Genomic DNA, 16,249 nt, shown 5'->3' with positions numbered 1-16,249 from the left:
TTTCTATTAATAAATTAATGACTCAGAAAATCTAGTCCAGAATCTTGGACTTAGCACAGATAATGAGGCTCTTTCAACTATGATAAAGATATTATCAAGGAAAAAGGCTATTTAAATATATCACCAAAAAAATGAGAGCCCATAATTTTTATTATAAAGGAAGAAGGCTATTTAAATATATCACCAAAAAAATGAGTAAGCCCATAATTTTCTTTTTCACTTTAAGTCCTAACTGACATCAGAAGCACAAAATGAAGAAAATACAGAGATTGAAAGGTCAATCTAAGCATCTGTGAGGCAACCCATGGCTTCCTTTCTTTCCCATTTATTCCCTATCTTAAAACATGCTTTCAGTTTACATTTGAATTGGAATGAAATGAAATATTTTGCATATTTCCTTCTTGGCTCTCATTCTCTCTAGGGCTCAATCAACAAATTAATGAGCAGGAATTACAGAAGGGACAAAGGAAACCAAACCCATGAGGAGTTTTAACGTTCACCACCTGTCAATGGCGGAGGCTTTCAAAAGGCAACCAATTGGACACGTGGCAGCCACCCAGGTGCCACTTAACACATGGAATTCTACTAATATGACAGAGAAGTCAAGAACAAGCATGGACGTGTCTATCTTGGAAGAGTTGTCTCTGTCATTAAGTGTTTGCAATCTTAAGGGGAATCCATGGAATGGTCTCTCAGTCTCAGCTAGTTGAAAAACTTGGATTTGATTGTTTTGCTTTTCACTGGCTTCTTTGTTGGGGAGCTCATCTGTGTTCACCTACAACAGAGACAGAAAAACTGAAAGATGAAGGTTCGATCCTCTTGGTTTCTCTCATATGTTCTTTCTCAGTTGTTTTACAGCTTAATCATCTACTTGTTGCATTTACTTAGGTAAAAACTTGTAGAAGTTTAAACCAAAATAAAAACCAACTTTTGTACCTGCAAATATGATTGGGATGTTGGTTTGCTGTCCATCTGATGCAAAAGGTCATGGTAGTACTGCAAAGCTCTTTCTTGCTTTAGTCACCAGTTGCTGAGAATATATGAAATCTTGAAAAAAAAATGACACTTCAAGAAAATTGAGGAAATACAATTGAAAGGTTATTGAAGAAATGTAAAGAAAAAATTGAGCTAAGGGTGATGGGTTTTGAGCCAGAAACGGAAACGCTAGTGCTAAGTTTGTGTAAAACTTTTGAAGGTTCATGATACGAGATCTCATTCTCACGCTCATGGTGCTGGTGAAGAAGAAAAGATAATGACAAGGAAGCAAAAGGCAGAGAGCAAGACGCATGAAAATGAACAATCGCCTAAGAAAGTTAAGTCTGAAGATGAGAATGGCCGGCCCAATGGGAAATCTGAAGCCGACCTTGCAGATGAATTTGAAGAGTTCTGTAAAGTTACTAGAGATGGTCTTTCTATTGATCAAATGAAGGAGATTTTGCAAATGAATGACCAAGATTCTACAGGCCCTGACTATGAAATTGCTTCTAAATGGTATAACATCGATACAGTTTTACCCTTATCACATTTGAATCATTCTTTTTCATTCTTGTATCTTTCTGAGATTGTTCTCACATTTGACAGTCAAGACTTACTGTTCTATGGTGCGCTAGAAAAATGCCCAGTTTGTAGTGGGAAATTGGTATTTGATGGGAAACGCTATTCTTGCAATGGATTTCTAAGTGAATGGTCTACTTGTACCTTCAAAACAAAGGATCCATCTAGGAAAAATGAAGCCAACAAGTTACCAGAATCAGTCTTGAATTCTCCTGTTTCAGATGTAACCCTCCATTTCCTCACTTGTTTCTTTCTTTTCTACATAGCTTAACATCATCATCTGTTTCTTCATTGAACTCTCCTTTCTTTGTGGTGTAGTTGATAAAGAAGTATCAGAATCCGGGTCAACGTCCTAAGAGAAATCTTGGACAGTCGGATAAACCATTCTCCGGAATGACAATTTCACTCTCTGGTCGTCTTTCAAGAACTCATGTAAGTGCGTGGATTGAGGGTGAGCTTTCATGGCACGAGTTTTTATCATTATGTTTAACAAGTTTCCAATGATTATTACCTCAGCATTACTGGAGAAAAGAAATTGAGAAGCATGGAGGGACTGTCAACAATTCTGTTATTGGTACATGTCCTTTGTTCCTTTTTTCTCGTCAAGTCCTTAATTGTTGCCTACACTGTTATTACTGGCAGTGTTTATGAACAAATCTTTGCAGGTGTCAGTTGTTTGGTTGTCTCTCCTGCGGAGAGAGAGCGCGGTGGATCTTCCAAAGTTGCAGAAGCAGTGTGGGTTTCTTCCCTACTACCAAAGATAAACGTAGTTTATAGGAATGTTTGGTTTTTGAATTCTCATACTAAGGAATGTACAGTGGATGAGGGTCTTTCCAAACAGGTCCTAAAACCAGAGACCAAAACCAAGATGCACAGTCATAAGAAAAGGGGCATTGAGAAATGTGGTCTTAAGACTGAGCAAAGTGCTTAATTAGAGAAAATATTTAGTTCTCTCCCTTGCAAATCAGAATTTAGCTAACTGTACAATGAATGTTTTTCAAACGTCCTGCTCTCTCAGTAAGCACCAATGTTATCTTTTTCAGTGAAAGAGGGATACGGATCATACGAGAAGCTTGGCTGCTTGACAGCATTGAGAAACAAGAAGCTCAGCCATTGGAAGCTTATGATGTTGCAACGGATCTCGCTGTGGAAGGCAAAGGGATCCCTTGGGACAAACAAGATCCATCTGAAGAGGCATTTGAATCCCTCACAGCAGAAGTATGCATATAATTTTGAACAAACTGTAGGTGTATATATGAAGTTCTTACCGGTTTTATGTCTACATATATTGTGCAGCTCAAGTTATATGGAAAAAGAGGGGTTCACAAGGATACTAAATTACAAGAACAAGGTGGAGAGATATTTGAGAAGGATGGGGTCTTGTATAATTGTGCCTTTTCACTTTGTGATCAAGGCCGAGGACTCAATGAGTAGCATACCGAACTTCTCTCAAGAAACTTCCTTATTCGTTAATTTTCTCCAGTTCATTTTTATCCACGAGCTTTTATTGTAGGTATTGTATTACTCAACTGATCAAAGTACCTGATAAAAACTTGCGTCTGTTCTATAAGAAAGGAAAAGTTGGTGATGATCCCAATGCGGAGGAAAGGTTAGAGGAATGGGAAAATGAGGGAAATGCTGTGAAGGAAATTGTGAGGCTATTTGAGGAAATAACCGGAAATGAATTCGAGCCATGGGAAAGGGAGAAGAAGTTTGAGAAGAAACGCTCTTTTTTCCATCCCATTGATATGGTATAATCCTAGTTTTTCAGTCACATTTGATCATGAGTTGGTCGTCACGTGATGTTTGATATACATGTTTTCTTTTTAATTTGTGGTGATGGTTATACTTTATAGGATGATGGCGTAGATGTGAGACATGGAGGGCTTGGTCTTAGGCAGCTAGGAATTGCAACTGTTCACAGTAAGCTTGAGCCAGTGGTTGCAAACTTTATGAAGGTTTTGTGCAGCCAAGAGATTTACAAGTAAGGCCTTTCCACTTATATAACGGATAGAAGTGCAATCTCCTTCCCCCTTCCTGTTCCCTGTGACTGATCTCACACCTTTGTCCTTCGGCTCCAGGTACGCTCTCATGGAGATGGGGCACGACCCTCCGGAGTTCCCGATGGGGATGCTGTCTAAATTTCACCTGGAGAGATGTAAGCTCCTCTTGGCCTTTTCTTTATTCCAGTTTTCGTTCTCCTTGGTGCTGAAGAGGAAACACCTTTGCAGGTGAAGAGGTCCTTCTGGAATTCATAGAGAAAGTGAAATCAATGAAAGAAACAGGATTCAAGTCTGAAGCTGTTTGGACAGATTATAGTAATAGATGGTTCACTCTAATGCACTCTACCAGACCTTTGATCTTCAAGGACTATCAAGAAATTGCAGAACATGTAAGCTAAGCCCCCATCTAGACCTTTTTCTTTTTGGTTCATCGTCATCTTAGCCGCCTAATTATCCAGGCTGCGGCGGTGTTGGAGGGTGTTCGAGATGTAACAGTGGCTTCACATCTCGTTGGGGACATGAGCAGATCTACCATCGAAGATCCACTCTCAGATCGATATGAGAAACTGGGTGGTTCTGTTTCACTTCTAGAGAAGGATTCTGATGACTATAAAATGATTGCAAACTATCTTGAGAAAACCTATGAGCCAGTGAAAGTTGGAGACATTGTAAGAACTGGCATTCAATTAAGCACTTGATAACATATTTTAAAACATGTCAATTCTTAGAGTTTGTTTTTTGAATGTGTTTACCAGGAATATGGGGTGAGCATTGACAACATTTTTTCGGTAGAATCTGCAGTTCTCCCCAACTACGAAGAGATGAAGAAACTACCAAATAAAGTCCTCTTGTGGTGTGGTGGGTTGGCTTAATCCCATTACTTACATTCATTTCAACGACGATCATGTTGTTCCATCTAAATTTCCTTCTTTCTTTGCAGGTACTCGAAGTTCAAATCTCTTGAGGCACTTGCATAAAGGCTTCTTGCCAGCAATATGCTCACTTCCAGTTCCCGGTTACATGGTACTTGCAAGAAAAATTATCTTTTAAACATCAAAACGTACAACAATGAGGATTTGCTTTGCTTTGTAGTTTGGCCGAGCGATCGTGTGCTCTGATGCTGCAGCAGAGGCAGCTCGTTACGGCTTCACCGCCGTAGACAGGCCAGAAGGGTTTTTGGTGCTAGCCATTGTTTCTCTTGGGGAAGAGACAACAGAGATAACAAGCTTACCTGAGGTAGTGTGTTATGAACTTGATTTTACAACGTCCTTCCTATGTACAGTAGGAGGTTGAATTAACTTGCAAGTGGCTGGGACAGGACACGAAATCACTGGAGGAGAAGAAGGTGGGAGTAAAAGCCTTGGGTAGAAAGAAGACAGACGAATCAGAACACTTTGTTTGGAAGGATGATATTGGAGTTCCCTGTGGCTCTTTGATTGCTTCAGAGCACAAAGATAGCCCTCTTGAATACAATGAGTATGCCGTCTATGACCCAAAGCAGGTAAGACATTGAAGGAAACTTCATATAATACAACAGAGGAAAAGAACGAACGTTGTTCAAGCATATCGTTTATTTCCTCGTGAAATAAATTGATAAGAAGTCTTAAATGAGAGGAGAACCACCAAAACGGGTGGAGTCGGCTAAATTCTTTCTTAAATGGCATTTTTTCTTGCAGACGAGTATAAGGTTCTTGGTGGGGTTGAAGTACGAGGAGAAAGATGCGGTGATGGACACACAAGAATGAAAGGAAACTGGAGCGGTGTTTGTTAAAGCATGGGCTACATTATCTCTCTAACCCTTTTGCACTTCTTTTGTGTTGTGAGTGTTTGATTCACTTCATAATGCACAGATATAGTGATCTCTAATCTGGTTTCTGTGGTGCTTTTTTCCAGTCTTTGTTAGGTCAGCTTAGTTTGAAATAGGAAATCTGAATAGCAATATAATGTGTTATAAAACTACGGTCGCCAACTTTTGGTGTGACAGAGCGACAGTGTTGACATTAGAATCAATCTCTCTCATTCATTCATCCCCTTGCATTTGAATGGGTATTAAGTTTTCGTTGTTGATAACTGTTCATGGTTGATTTAATCTATCATGTGCTTGGTTATAAAGCATTGTACAAAGGATAGCCCAAGAAGTACCGGAAGCACTAAAGAACAAGTTTTTCTTTGCGACCAGTTAATGGACAGCCTAGCGAACAACTATATACCAAAAAAGAATGAAGCGAGTAATCTTATCAATCATCAGAATCATTGATTTGTCCAATTTACATCAAAATCATTGATATAAAACCGTAGGAGGTACCTTGAACTTGTCCGACAAGAAAGGTATTCTCTGTGGCCTAGCAATCAAATCATAATAGAAAGCATACTCTGCCTCGTAATCGTGCAAACCCAGTTCAGCTTTCTGGTTTGTATGATAATGATGCTTTGCTGAAACCGATTTACCAAATCCAAATATACTTACTTTATCACAAATTCCTACGGCCAACATAACGGCTTGCATGCCAGAAGAATAGTGGAACAAAGGACCTTCGTGGGCTGAGCTCCATTCTTCCAACGACTTCCCTGTTACCTCCACAAAGCGTTTGACAGAGTAATACTTAACAATCCTAGAGCACAGAGCATCAAAACTTGGATCTGTTATCAGCAGTGGAGATTTGTGGGAACCGTTGCAGATAGTGTAGTCCATGAAATGTACAGGTTGACAAATGTACATGACTGTTGGCACATTTGGCCCATAAGGATGGCAAAAACACCCTTCTCTTCTGGCACAAAGATGCAAGATGTTGCTATTGATGAAAGAAACGCTGGTTTTAGATCCCACTTTGCTCTCATAGTTGTCTGTTTTCGCGTTGTTCAATCGAATAACAATCTCGTGGCTGTCAATTAGCTTCCCATAATCACTGTTCAATAAGATTCCACTGTTCCCCACGACGGCACATGATGAATATCTTTGATCTGAACCCACAGACCCATTGTATCTGTCCAATGGATCTTTGACGAGTCTTACCAGTTCTGGCATTATATCCGTCGTAAACCCTTTTTTTCTCACCCAGCTACTCAACGCTCGCCTGAAATCCAGCCAATGTCGGTAGAAAGCTGGTGACCGGAATGTCACTGGAAAGCTATTTGGGGGCCTTTCTTTCTTGTTATATTGATTGAACCTTCGCCAAGTAGCATAAGTCTTGTACGTCCTGGGACCACCAAAGTTGGCCTCCAATAATTGCTCTATCTCTCGCTTCGACTGCGCCTCTCCGAGATCAACCGAAGCGAAGTTCAGCAGTGTGGAATTGAACACAAATGCTGGAGGTCTCGGAGCGATTACATTAGTTTCCAACTCAATGGAACTGAGGCCACGACGGAAGATAAGGCGGCAAATGAGAGTGACGGTAAAGGTAATGAACAGCAGCACGCTGAACACCGGACGGACCGTGCGCTTCATTGCGACGGACCAATTGGGGGTAATGCTAAATGAAACCGGGCATGGATTGAACAGATCTTGAACCGATATGTCTCAGATCGATTCCCAGGAAGTTCGGCATCCAATTTGAACTCAGAGAAAATCCGAAAAGCGAAATTTCTGTGATTGCTTAGAGATTTCGAAAAAGCAACAAACACTGAATGAGAATGCAATCTCGTCGGTGACGATGTTAGAAAAGAGTAGGTAAGAAACAAAAACCGCACATCCAAAGAGTCCAAATAAAAGCGAAATCAGAGTAAGAACGTACAAAACATGCCTCCCTGAAAGAGAACGGCCTCAAAGAACAACACCACCAGAAAAGATCTACGAGAAACAGCAGAGGCAAGCGGTTTCCTAATTAACTACTACAAGTAACTGAACTACAAATTTTGCTGTTAGAACTTAGAATTAGACCTCAATGTCGGTTCCACCATTAAAGCGTAAACAAAGCATTGAGAGAAGATCGGGGAGTTTAAGTAACAGTGACGGGCAGACACAGAATCCGAAAAACCATTAACAAAACCAAAAGATTCAAACCAGAATCACGAACCCTAACATGAATCCGCCGCTTCCATTGAGGAACTATGAGATGCAAAGAAAGTTCAGAATCATAAGCATTGTTTTTCGGACGGGATTTTGCCCGTCGATCTTCCGGCCATTATTATACCCTTTATATACACCCAGATATTATAATGTGCGGCGCTGTACACGTCAGTAACCATGTGGATGGTTCCACGTGGCTTTTTCTTGTTCCCTCTTTTTATGGTGTTTACATCAGACGGTTCAGATCACGCCTCTGGTCATGATGCACCACGTTTTCAAAGGTGGAAATCACATCTTATCTATTCCCAAAGTTATTCATCTAATTATCTAAAGACTGCAATCCAATAAATTTTCTGGAGCTTTTTTAATGCCTTAAATAGAATTTAATTTATTTTGTAAAATACGAAATTTATATTCCATGTGTTCCAACGGTGTTCAAAAAATTCGAAAATTTTGATCAACTCAACTCAATCTATATGGTTTGAATTGAGTTATCAACTCACTTGAATTGGATATAGTTCCAATAAAAAGGAATTATAAATTGGGTTAGTTCATAGCTCCACTTAAAATAACTATAATCAATCCGAACCAACTCAAAATTATTATTAATTTTTTTAAAAAAAAATTCTTTCTTTTACTTATGATATAGTTATGTATACAATATTTATTTTAATTTTATAATTTTTAGATCATTTATTTCCCAACCACTTTAAAAAAAATTAATACTTTTGAAATAAAACTTTCATTATATAAATTGAAATTAAATTATTAATCTTAATTCAATATATGAAAATAACTCAAATACAATTTTTACTCGTTAATATTTCACTTACTTTTATCCAAGTAATTCAAGTCAATCTAATTTAAATGTTGGTTGGATTTATTTATTTAATAAGAATTATTCATGTTAAAAATATTTACTATTCCAACAATTTGATTGAATTTGAAAAGAACCCAATCGAATTAACGAACAGCTGTTATGTAATTGAGGTGGCACCTTATAATTGAGTGGGCATAATGTTTGTGGCAGGTTTTCTTATGGGGGTTTGGTCGGAAATCACGAGAAAGAGTACGATTAAAGCTTGTAATATAGAATTAATTAATGAATTACGCATTTAATTATTGGTGGTGATCCGTTTAAATAATGAAATATTTAGTATTCCCTGGATATAGAATTTTGCGACAAGAACAATAATTGTGTATTTTCATTTTTTTTCTTGTTTTGGCATAACAAGACGATTGCTTAGGAATCGGCCTCCCCACTTTTAGCTATAGTTTTTTGTGAAATCGAGGGGAATATTGTTTTTTTCAGAAAAAATTAAAAAAATATATTTTATACCAATGGAACTAAACTCGCTTTGTTGAGATAATTTGATTTTGGTTAAAATTGATGTCAAAGCTAAATTTGAAAACAAAAAATTGACGAATATATTTTTGTATTGAATGTCAAATATCACACCTTACATTTTGAAGAGAGAGATAAAATGACATATATATGCGACCTAGTAAAATAAGTTTTAGAAAGAACTCTCAAACCTTATACACACCTAAAATTAATTAATATCTACACATATAATACGCTTTAAAAAACTTTATGTTAGATTTATTAAAATGTATTGCAAAAATATTTTTCCATTTATTATGACGTTAATTTTATGTGGGGAAGAGATTGAGACCAATATTTAGTCCCCTATTGGGGCAGTCATCATTTAGAGTAGAGAAATGTTGGGGAAGATGTATTTCGTACTAAAGCTATATGATTTAATAATCAATCAAATTGTAAGATCTATTATACTTATATTAAAATATAGCAAATGTATTATCGTGATTATATCATGGATCATGCTTTTGATTTAGTGGCCAGATTACACCGTCATCATTCAATTGTGGAGGTTATTTTTTTCTAATATATTCTAGATACTTTGAAAAAAAACCAATAAAGCTAAAAAAATAGTTTTTACTTTTTCAAGTAGTTTCAATAGTGTGTGTGATTTTAATTATTTAAAGAGTAAGTGAGCATTTAATCACATAATATAATAGCATAACATATCAAATGTACTATCGTGATTATACCATGCATCATGCTTGGTTTAATGGCCAAAACACACCATCCTTATCATCTAATTGGAGTTTCTTTTTAATACATTCTAGATATTTAAAAAGATGGTGGATCACGACAATCTTTTTGTTTCTTTTCCATGGTTAGTGAAAATATTGTCTAGCTAAATTGAATTAAACATCTAAACATACTTTGTAGTGATTTTAGTTAACATTATGACTTTAATTCCAATTTGCAAACTAGAAGGGTATTTGATATTATCTGACAAAGGGAAGCACAAATGTACAACAATGGGAAAAAAGAAAGTTGAAATTTCAATAGATTTGCTAGCGCTTGAATATTTTTAATTAGGATATATAGGACACTTTTTTTCTACGAATATTAAAATCTTCGATATTTTATAAAATGAATTAGAATTATTTATATTCCAATGTCGAGTGAGTGGGGTAGGTTATAATAGTCTCATCCAATCACATACTACTATAACTCAAATTATAATAACTACTATGACCCAAGCTTGTATGAATATTTAATGTGGAATATATCCTATATATGCTAAGTTGGTCCCAAATTAAGGGTTTCCCTTTCCGAGCTTTAATTTCATCTTATCTCAAGTTACCACTTGCTAAATTGAAATCTTGTGGCAAGCTCTTTATTTCAACCCTAATTTATGTACCATTACATTGGCTCTCCTAGCTTGGGTCGACGTCGACCATGTAGAGCACTTCTGTCGGTGATTTTTTCAATTATGTATCTAACTAATTATTAAGTTTTATGTTCTTTAATATTTATATTTTGTAATTAAAAAAAATATACGAGGAATTGTTAAAAACAACGTCTAATTATTTTCATCTTTCACAACAATCGACAACAATCGATGACTTCTTTTTATCTATTGATTATTGTGAGTTTGGCGGTGAGATCTCGACTAGACTAAGATTACATGTGAAATCTCAACCAGACTAATATCGTATGTATTCAAATTGCTTAATATTTTGTAGAATTTGATTCATTGCAAATAATAAAATATCTTATTCTTCTATTAAAATCTATAATGAATGAAGATTTGATCCACCCTAAAATTCCTTTAAATTTAGAGATGATTAGATATTGTATTAAGATTTGGAAAAAAAAAATTACATATAATCCTTCTGTATAAAAATCCAGGGATGAGAAAAACTATTCAGTTAGGAAAGATGAAAACTTTTAAAAGTTATTTTTAACTGCTTCTCAATTTAATATACATTTAATGATTATTATTATTTTTATTATCTTACTAGATTAATAATTAATTAGGAGCCTTTGATAATTTAAATGATTCAAGTACCGTCTATGTGCATCCATTTTTCTTATATGTCAATTAGGGATGCACCAAGATGGGTACCCAACAACTAAATTTTTTTCTCCTTTTTCATTTTAAAAATTTGTTTTTTTTTTTAAATTAAAAAAAACAAAGACTCAATCATCTTTCGAAATAAAGTGATAACAAAACTTTGAATACAAATTAAATTATATTTTTCTCTCTCTCTTCAAAAATAAATATTCTGTCTCCAATGGTTACTTTCATGTGGAAGAGTCTCGATCAAACAATAAAACCATGTCTGGCAATGGAAATTAAAATATAGATCATATTATTGAATATTTATACAACCACCAATATTTTCCAAACGGCCCATCCCCTCGGTTACCCACCACGCGCCGGCACACGCGAGAGCGACATATACCAAAGAAGAATAAAGAAAAGAGAAGAAGAAGACCACTTTACCCCTCTCTCTCTCTCCTCTCAGATCTTCTGTAGTTTCTCCCCTTTCACCACCGGATTCGCCTTCGCGATCTGATCCTTCCCCATCCGTTTGAAGTCAAATTCACATCCGTGTTGTTCCGGGTACCGGTGAGTCCCACAGTACACCATCCCACACCTGCACTTGAACCCCGTCAACCCCACGCGCCGCCTGCACGTCGTACATCGGCTCGGTTGCTGCTGTGTTGCCGCCGGCGTCGGAACCACTTCGGTCCTCGTCTCCGTCACCTCCGCCAGAGGCTGAATCGCTTCCGATGAAGCCAGTTTCGGATTTAACAACGCGGCATCCGCGAACGAAGATGACGCGGCGGATGTTAGGGTTTGGTTTAAGGCGAGTTTAGCGGAGGAGGATTGCTGTTCCTTCACCTCCAGATCTCGGTAACATTTTGAACAGAGATCTCGAGTCGCCGGACTCCCGAAGAATCCACAGTTGTTTACGCAAAGCTTCGGCGCTTGACATCTATGTTCTTCCGCCATCCTTTTGCGATCTCAATTAAATCTATAACAACAACAACAACAACAACAAAAAATCAGATCGAATTCCAAATCAGAAAACGAAGAACATGGAAAAAAAATCCAAAATCAGTCAGAGAATTACCTGTTTGCGATGATTGAATCGGCAGAAAGTGAATAAAAAAAGAAGATCAAATGGAAGGAAATAGGGAGAATAATAGGGGATTGAAGCGTTGGGTTTGAAGGAAAACAAAGGAATCTCCAAAATGATTATAAAGGAAGAAAATGAAAAGAGCCGACAAGAAGGGAGAGGGCGGTTTGTTGAGCTCTAAGGAGATTCCTTTTGGGTCTGGAAGGAAAGTTCCAGACAATTTCCCTTTGCCTTTGCTCTTCTTTCGTTCTTTCTTTATTTTCTTTCGTATTAATTATCTCTCGTGTTTGTTTTGTTAATTTAATTGAATTTTTTATTATTATAATTTATTTTTACTGGTTCTTTCTTTTCTTTTCTTTTCTTTTCTTTTTTTTTTTCCCAAACTTTTCTTTGGCACCAAACAAACGCCGATTCCATGTGTTTAAATACGCGTTTCGTTGGTTCAATGCCGTAATAAAAACTACGCGTGAAAACCAAAACACGGCTGTTAGTTGGCTGGCGATCCAAATCATCTAGAAATCGCCCTCGCCTTATTTCATTTTAATTTTGTTTTCAAGTCCATGTAAAGATAAATACTTTGTTGTTTTTAAAAAAATATTTTAGTCCTAAACTAACAATTTAGTCCATAAATATACTAATTAATAATTTAGTTTCTTTATTTTAAAATTTATAATAATTTTCTATGAACTTTAATAAATAACAATTTAGTTTATATGATTTACAATTTGTAACAATTTAAGTCTCTATCGTGATAAATATTAGTATGATTTAATGAATTTTCTTAGATTTTTAGATTGATAAACTGATTGAAAATCAAATTTATTGATAACTATGAAAACTAAGTCCTTATATAATAAAAAATGTCGCTTCGAATTTGATGAATTTTCCGTTATAAATTGTAAAGTATAAGGATTATATCGTTATTTAGTAAAGTACATAGATGGATTTGTTACAAATTTGTAAGAATAGGGATTAAATTGTTACCAAGTACAGTTTAGTTTTTATGAAAGTTCAAATACCAAAAACTTTTTTTTTAAAAAAAAAAAATCAATACTTTTCAAATAATATAGGCAAACGTGTTTTTTAAAGATTATGTATTTTTTCCTTCTTTATTAGAATGTAATGTTTCTCTCGTTTAGTAATGTTGAGGGTTGTCCTAGACAAGTTTAAAGTCCATAAACAATTCTAAGTCCAAGAAAAACAAGGGGTTCCATAGGGGATCGTGCATCCCAAAAATGAAAAAGGCAAGCCTTTGAATTCCAGAGCGATCACCGAGCTCAAAATGTTATATAGAAGAAAAATAACTAAGACTACCAAACGAATGGGTTGGAGGAATGCAAGAAGCCCACATGCAATTTCCCGCATCAACAAGTAGAATTTACATGTAAAGATAAAAATATCGATGTCAATATCAATAACGAGATTTCAATTTTACTAATATATTAATGAAATATTGATATCGACAAATATTTCTATAAGCCACAAAATTTATAAATTTTTTTTTATATTAATAATTAAGCTGATTTTATTAGCAAACTAAATCTTGTAATTAGTATTATTATTCCTATTGGACTGAGTATATGACATTTTTTTAAATATTTTACGAATATTTATAAAATATGTTGAAAATAATATTAATATCAATGTTAAATACTTCGATGATATGTTGATAGATATTTTCATCTAAAGAATGAAACGAATGTTAGATATTTTGACTAATAAATTGAATGTGTAAATATATTTATGTGCATTTATGAAATGTGATGTAGTACATGTGATTGAGGAGAATTGTTAGATTATAAGTCTAATTAGTTTATATTTAGTTTAATTGTTAGTTTTAGATTGATGGGTGTTTAATAAGCATTTATTTTAATTAGTCACCCTAAATGTTATAACATTTTGATCATTAACTTTTAGTTATTTTGAATGTTCTCTCACATTATTAGAGGATGAGTTTTTTTTTTTATTCAACCATAGATTTGACTTAATACCTTTACTTGTCCCATCATGAATTCATGATAGTACATGGTAGAATTGTCGTGCGTACCTTGCCATTCTCTTTCTTGTATCCAAGTCTATCATATTTTTTTCTCTTTTTTCACGTTATTTAAAAGGTTTAGATGATCTTTTCATGGAAATTTTAAGTATGATTACTTTGAATACTTTATCTTTAAAAGATAATATTACACTATAATAATAATAAAGATAAACTCCATTTAATGCATAAAGTTTACTTTTTATTTAGTTTTATATAGTTAAATTATAATTTTAATACTATATAGTTTTTTCATAATAGTACTTTTTTATTTTACAAATATAGTGTTGAGAATAGTAATATTATTTAGTTTTGAATTCTTAAGAATATTAGAAACATATGAATAAGTATTACTAATTTTTAGCTCTGCAAATAAACTGTTTAGAAATTAGAATAATGATATTTATTTAAGTTTTAAGTTTTAAGAATATTTAAAAACATTTAAATAAGCCTTACTAAACATGTGACAAAATAATTCAGTTTTACTATATTTATTTATTTTTTTTTTGTTGGTATCAAGTATAATAAAAAGTTAGGGAATTTGAATTATAGACCTATTAATTGTTAATACATATCACTAAATTATCATCACTTGAACATATATTTTAGTATTTTGGTTTGAATTTATTTAGAGTGTGTTTTCTTTTTTATACTTTAGAGCTTATTATTTTTGGCATCTTTTAAGTTATATATATATATATATATAATATGTGAAGTGGAGTGGGATAATTAAATTTTTAACGTTAAGATTATATAACAAATACTATATCAATTAAATTGTACTCATTTTTGCAGCGTAGAAGATATAACTTAATAAGGTATTTGAAGTATTTTGTGGACTTACTTTTGTGAATGTGTTGACTTTTGCCTTTATTTGAATTTATCATTTAATACAATAAAATAAAATTTGATTCATTCAAGGTCATAATTTTTCGCTGAAAATAACTCAAATGAAAAGGAATATTAGAAATTTATGTTGACCTAGTATTGTTTGTGCCTAGACTGTACGTGCAATTAATTATTAAAAACCTCTTAAAGGTATTTTGCTCACCAACATAAATTAAGGTAAGTTAATATAATATACCAATTCAATGTTTGATCTATCAATTTGGTTGGTGGAGTTAAGTTGGTATATTTTACCAACTCACCCAAACTCACCTAAACTCTCCCTTATTCCAATATTTTTAATGGCCAATATTAAGGACTATCGTTGCCATACTCGAGAAACCAACTTCAGGCTCCGACAACCACCTCTGATGACAACTCCAATAACCACCTTTGTGTGACCAACTTTGACAATCAACTTCGGGCTTCGGCAACCATCTCTGATGACAATTCTGAGGAAAATTATCAAAAATAGCATGCTTAAGTTTTCACTTTACAAAACTAGCATCCTTTTCGAAAACTCAAAAGAATAGTCTCCTTCAACGATAATCTCCTTCAATGGCCGCCTTCGAGCGAGCAACTTCGATGACCAACTTTGGGCTTCGACAACCACCTCCGACGACAAACTCTGGCATCCAACTCCAATATCACCTTCATGTGAGCAACTTCAGACTTCAACAACCACCTTCAACTACAAATTCCAGCAAAAATCATCTACGATGATAACTTTGACGACTACCTTTACACGACCAACTTCGGGCTTCAAAAACCACTTTTGACGACAAACTCTGATGTCCAACTCCAATACCATTTTCATGCGACCAATTTTAGGCTCCAACAACCGCCTTTGACTCAAACTCTAACAAAAATCATCATCGATAATCAACCGACAATCACTTCCGACTATTACAAGACTGATGACTGTTAAAATATATTGTAGGTGTTGGGGTTGATGCTCTAAATCTTGTAGGGTCTTATAGTTTGTAAACAATAGTGAACAAACTCATTGTCTATTTAATAAAATATATGATATTTTATTCATTGGGTATAAAATATATGATATTTTAGTTGTATTGACCACAAACCAATAAACTAACATCCAATGTTATCTTTTGTAACTTAAACATGTATGTACAGACATACGGGTGGATCACGTTTAAGTGATAACCTAAATGGTCTGTAGTAGATGGATAAGGCTGGGTACCTTATCCTAGTGACACTATGAGTGTGACCCGCTTTGTAGGTGTTACAATTGTTGTAAAGTGCTATAAATAATCTGATTCTGATCATTCATGTATAGAC

At 34.8% G+C, this 16,249-nt stretch overlaps 3 protein-coding genes across 7 annotated transcripts; 1 reads left to right on the top strand and 2 right to left on the bottom strand.

The window, feature by feature from the left end:
• Positions 1–289: 289 nt before the first annotated feature.
• On the bottom strand, positions 290–7,678 carry LOC120087824 (beta-1,6-galactosyltransferase GALT29A). Of its 3 annotated transcripts, none has more exons than XR_005484703.1 (3): positions 5,863–7,678; positions 937–1,047; positions 290–775 (listed from the first exon to the last, which is right to left on the bottom strand). XR_005484703.1 is itself a non-coding variant. In XM_039044743.1 (3 exons), the coding sequence occupies exons 1-2, from the start codon at positions 7,000–7,002 to the stop codon at positions 986–988; spliced, it is 1,185 nt and encodes a 394-aa protein (XP_038900671.1). In that variant the 5' UTR covers positions 7,003–7,678; the 3' UTR covers positions 290–775; positions 937–985. The 3 variants fall into 3 exon arrangements, 2 of the variants coding, with proteins under 2 accessions (XP_038900671.1, XP_038900670.1); XM_039044743.1 differs by having other exon boundaries at positions 937–1,030; XM_039044742.1 differs by lacking the exons at positions 290–775; positions 937–1,047 and adding an exon at positions 3,545–3,799.
• Positions 668–5,627, top strand: LOC120087823 (protein ADP-ribosyltransferase PARP3). 3 transcript variants are annotated; one of them, XM_039044741.1, is made up of 19 exons: positions 668–808; positions 889–990; positions 1,196–1,491; positions 1,582–1,777; positions 1,873–1,986; positions 2,071–2,128; positions 2,220–2,289; positions 2,598–2,772; positions 2,851–2,984; positions 3,068–3,305; positions 3,411–3,538; positions 3,636–3,712; positions 3,786–3,946; positions 4,016–4,225; positions 4,313–4,415; positions 4,498–4,580; positions 4,650–4,793; positions 4,876–5,058; positions 5,234–5,627. In XM_039044741.1, the coding sequence occupies exons 2-19, from the start codon at positions 976–978 to the stop codon at positions 5,300–5,302; spliced, it is 2,454 nt and encodes an 817-aa protein (XP_038900669.1). In that variant the 5' UTR covers positions 668–808; positions 889–975; the 3' UTR covers positions 5,303–5,627. The 3 variants fall into 3 exon arrangements, with proteins under 3 accessions (XP_038900669.1, XP_038900667.1, XP_038900668.1); XM_039044739.1 differs by having other exon boundaries at positions 1,196–1,777; XM_039044740.1 differs by lacking the exon at positions 889–990 and having other exon boundaries at positions 671–808; positions 1,196–1,777.
• A 3,528-nt stretch (positions 7,679–11,206) lies between the features above and the next one.
• Positions 11,207–12,391, bottom strand: LOC120087627 (zinc finger A20 and AN1 domain-containing stress-associated protein 3). The gene is made up of 2 exons (XM_039044466.1): positions 12,022–12,391; positions 11,207–11,922 (listed from the first exon to the last, which is right to left on the bottom strand). The coding sequence occupies exon 2, from the start codon at positions 11,898–11,900 to the stop codon at positions 11,406–11,408; it is 495 nt and encodes a 164-aa protein (XP_038900394.1). The 5' UTR covers positions 11,901–11,922; positions 12,022–12,391; the 3' UTR covers positions 11,207–11,405.
• Between the last annotated feature and the right edge of the window lie 3,858 nt (positions 12,392–16,249).

The sequence above is a fragment of the Benincasa hispida genome, chromosome 10, assembly GCF_009727055.1.
Source record: "Benincasa hispida cultivar B227 chromosome 10, ASM972705v1, whole genome shotgun sequence".
NCBI classification, from domain to species: domain Eukaryota; kingdom Viridiplantae; phylum Streptophyta; class Magnoliopsida; order Cucurbitales; family Cucurbitaceae; genus Benincasa; species Benincasa hispida.
This window is presented reverse-complemented; position numbering and strand designations above follow the sequence as displayed.

Bases quoted from the DNA above. Each gene is read 5' to 3' on its own strand.
- LOC120087823 (XM_039044739.1), top strand. The intron at 2,985-3,067 runs GTAGCATACCGA...CTTTTATTGTAG, and splicing joins CAAGGCCGAGGACTCAATGA to GTATTGTATTACTCAACTGA. The intron at 4,416-4,497 runs GTGGGTTGGCTT...CTTTCTTTGCAG, and splicing joins TAAAGTCCTCTTGTGGTGTG to GTACTCGAAGTTCAAATCTC.
- LOC120087824 (XM_039044742.1), bottom strand. From the start codon at position 7,002: ATGAAGCGCACGGTCCGTCCGGTGTTCAGCGTGCTGCTGTTCATTACC. The intron at 3,800-5,862 runs GTACCTCCTACG...TATGAATTCCAG, and splicing joins TCTTGTCGGACAAGTTCAAG to AAGGACCTCTTCACCTGCAA.
- LOC120087627 (XM_039044466.1), bottom strand. From the start codon at position 11,900: ATGGCGGAAGAACATAGATGTCAAGCGCCGAAGCTTTGCGTAAACAAC.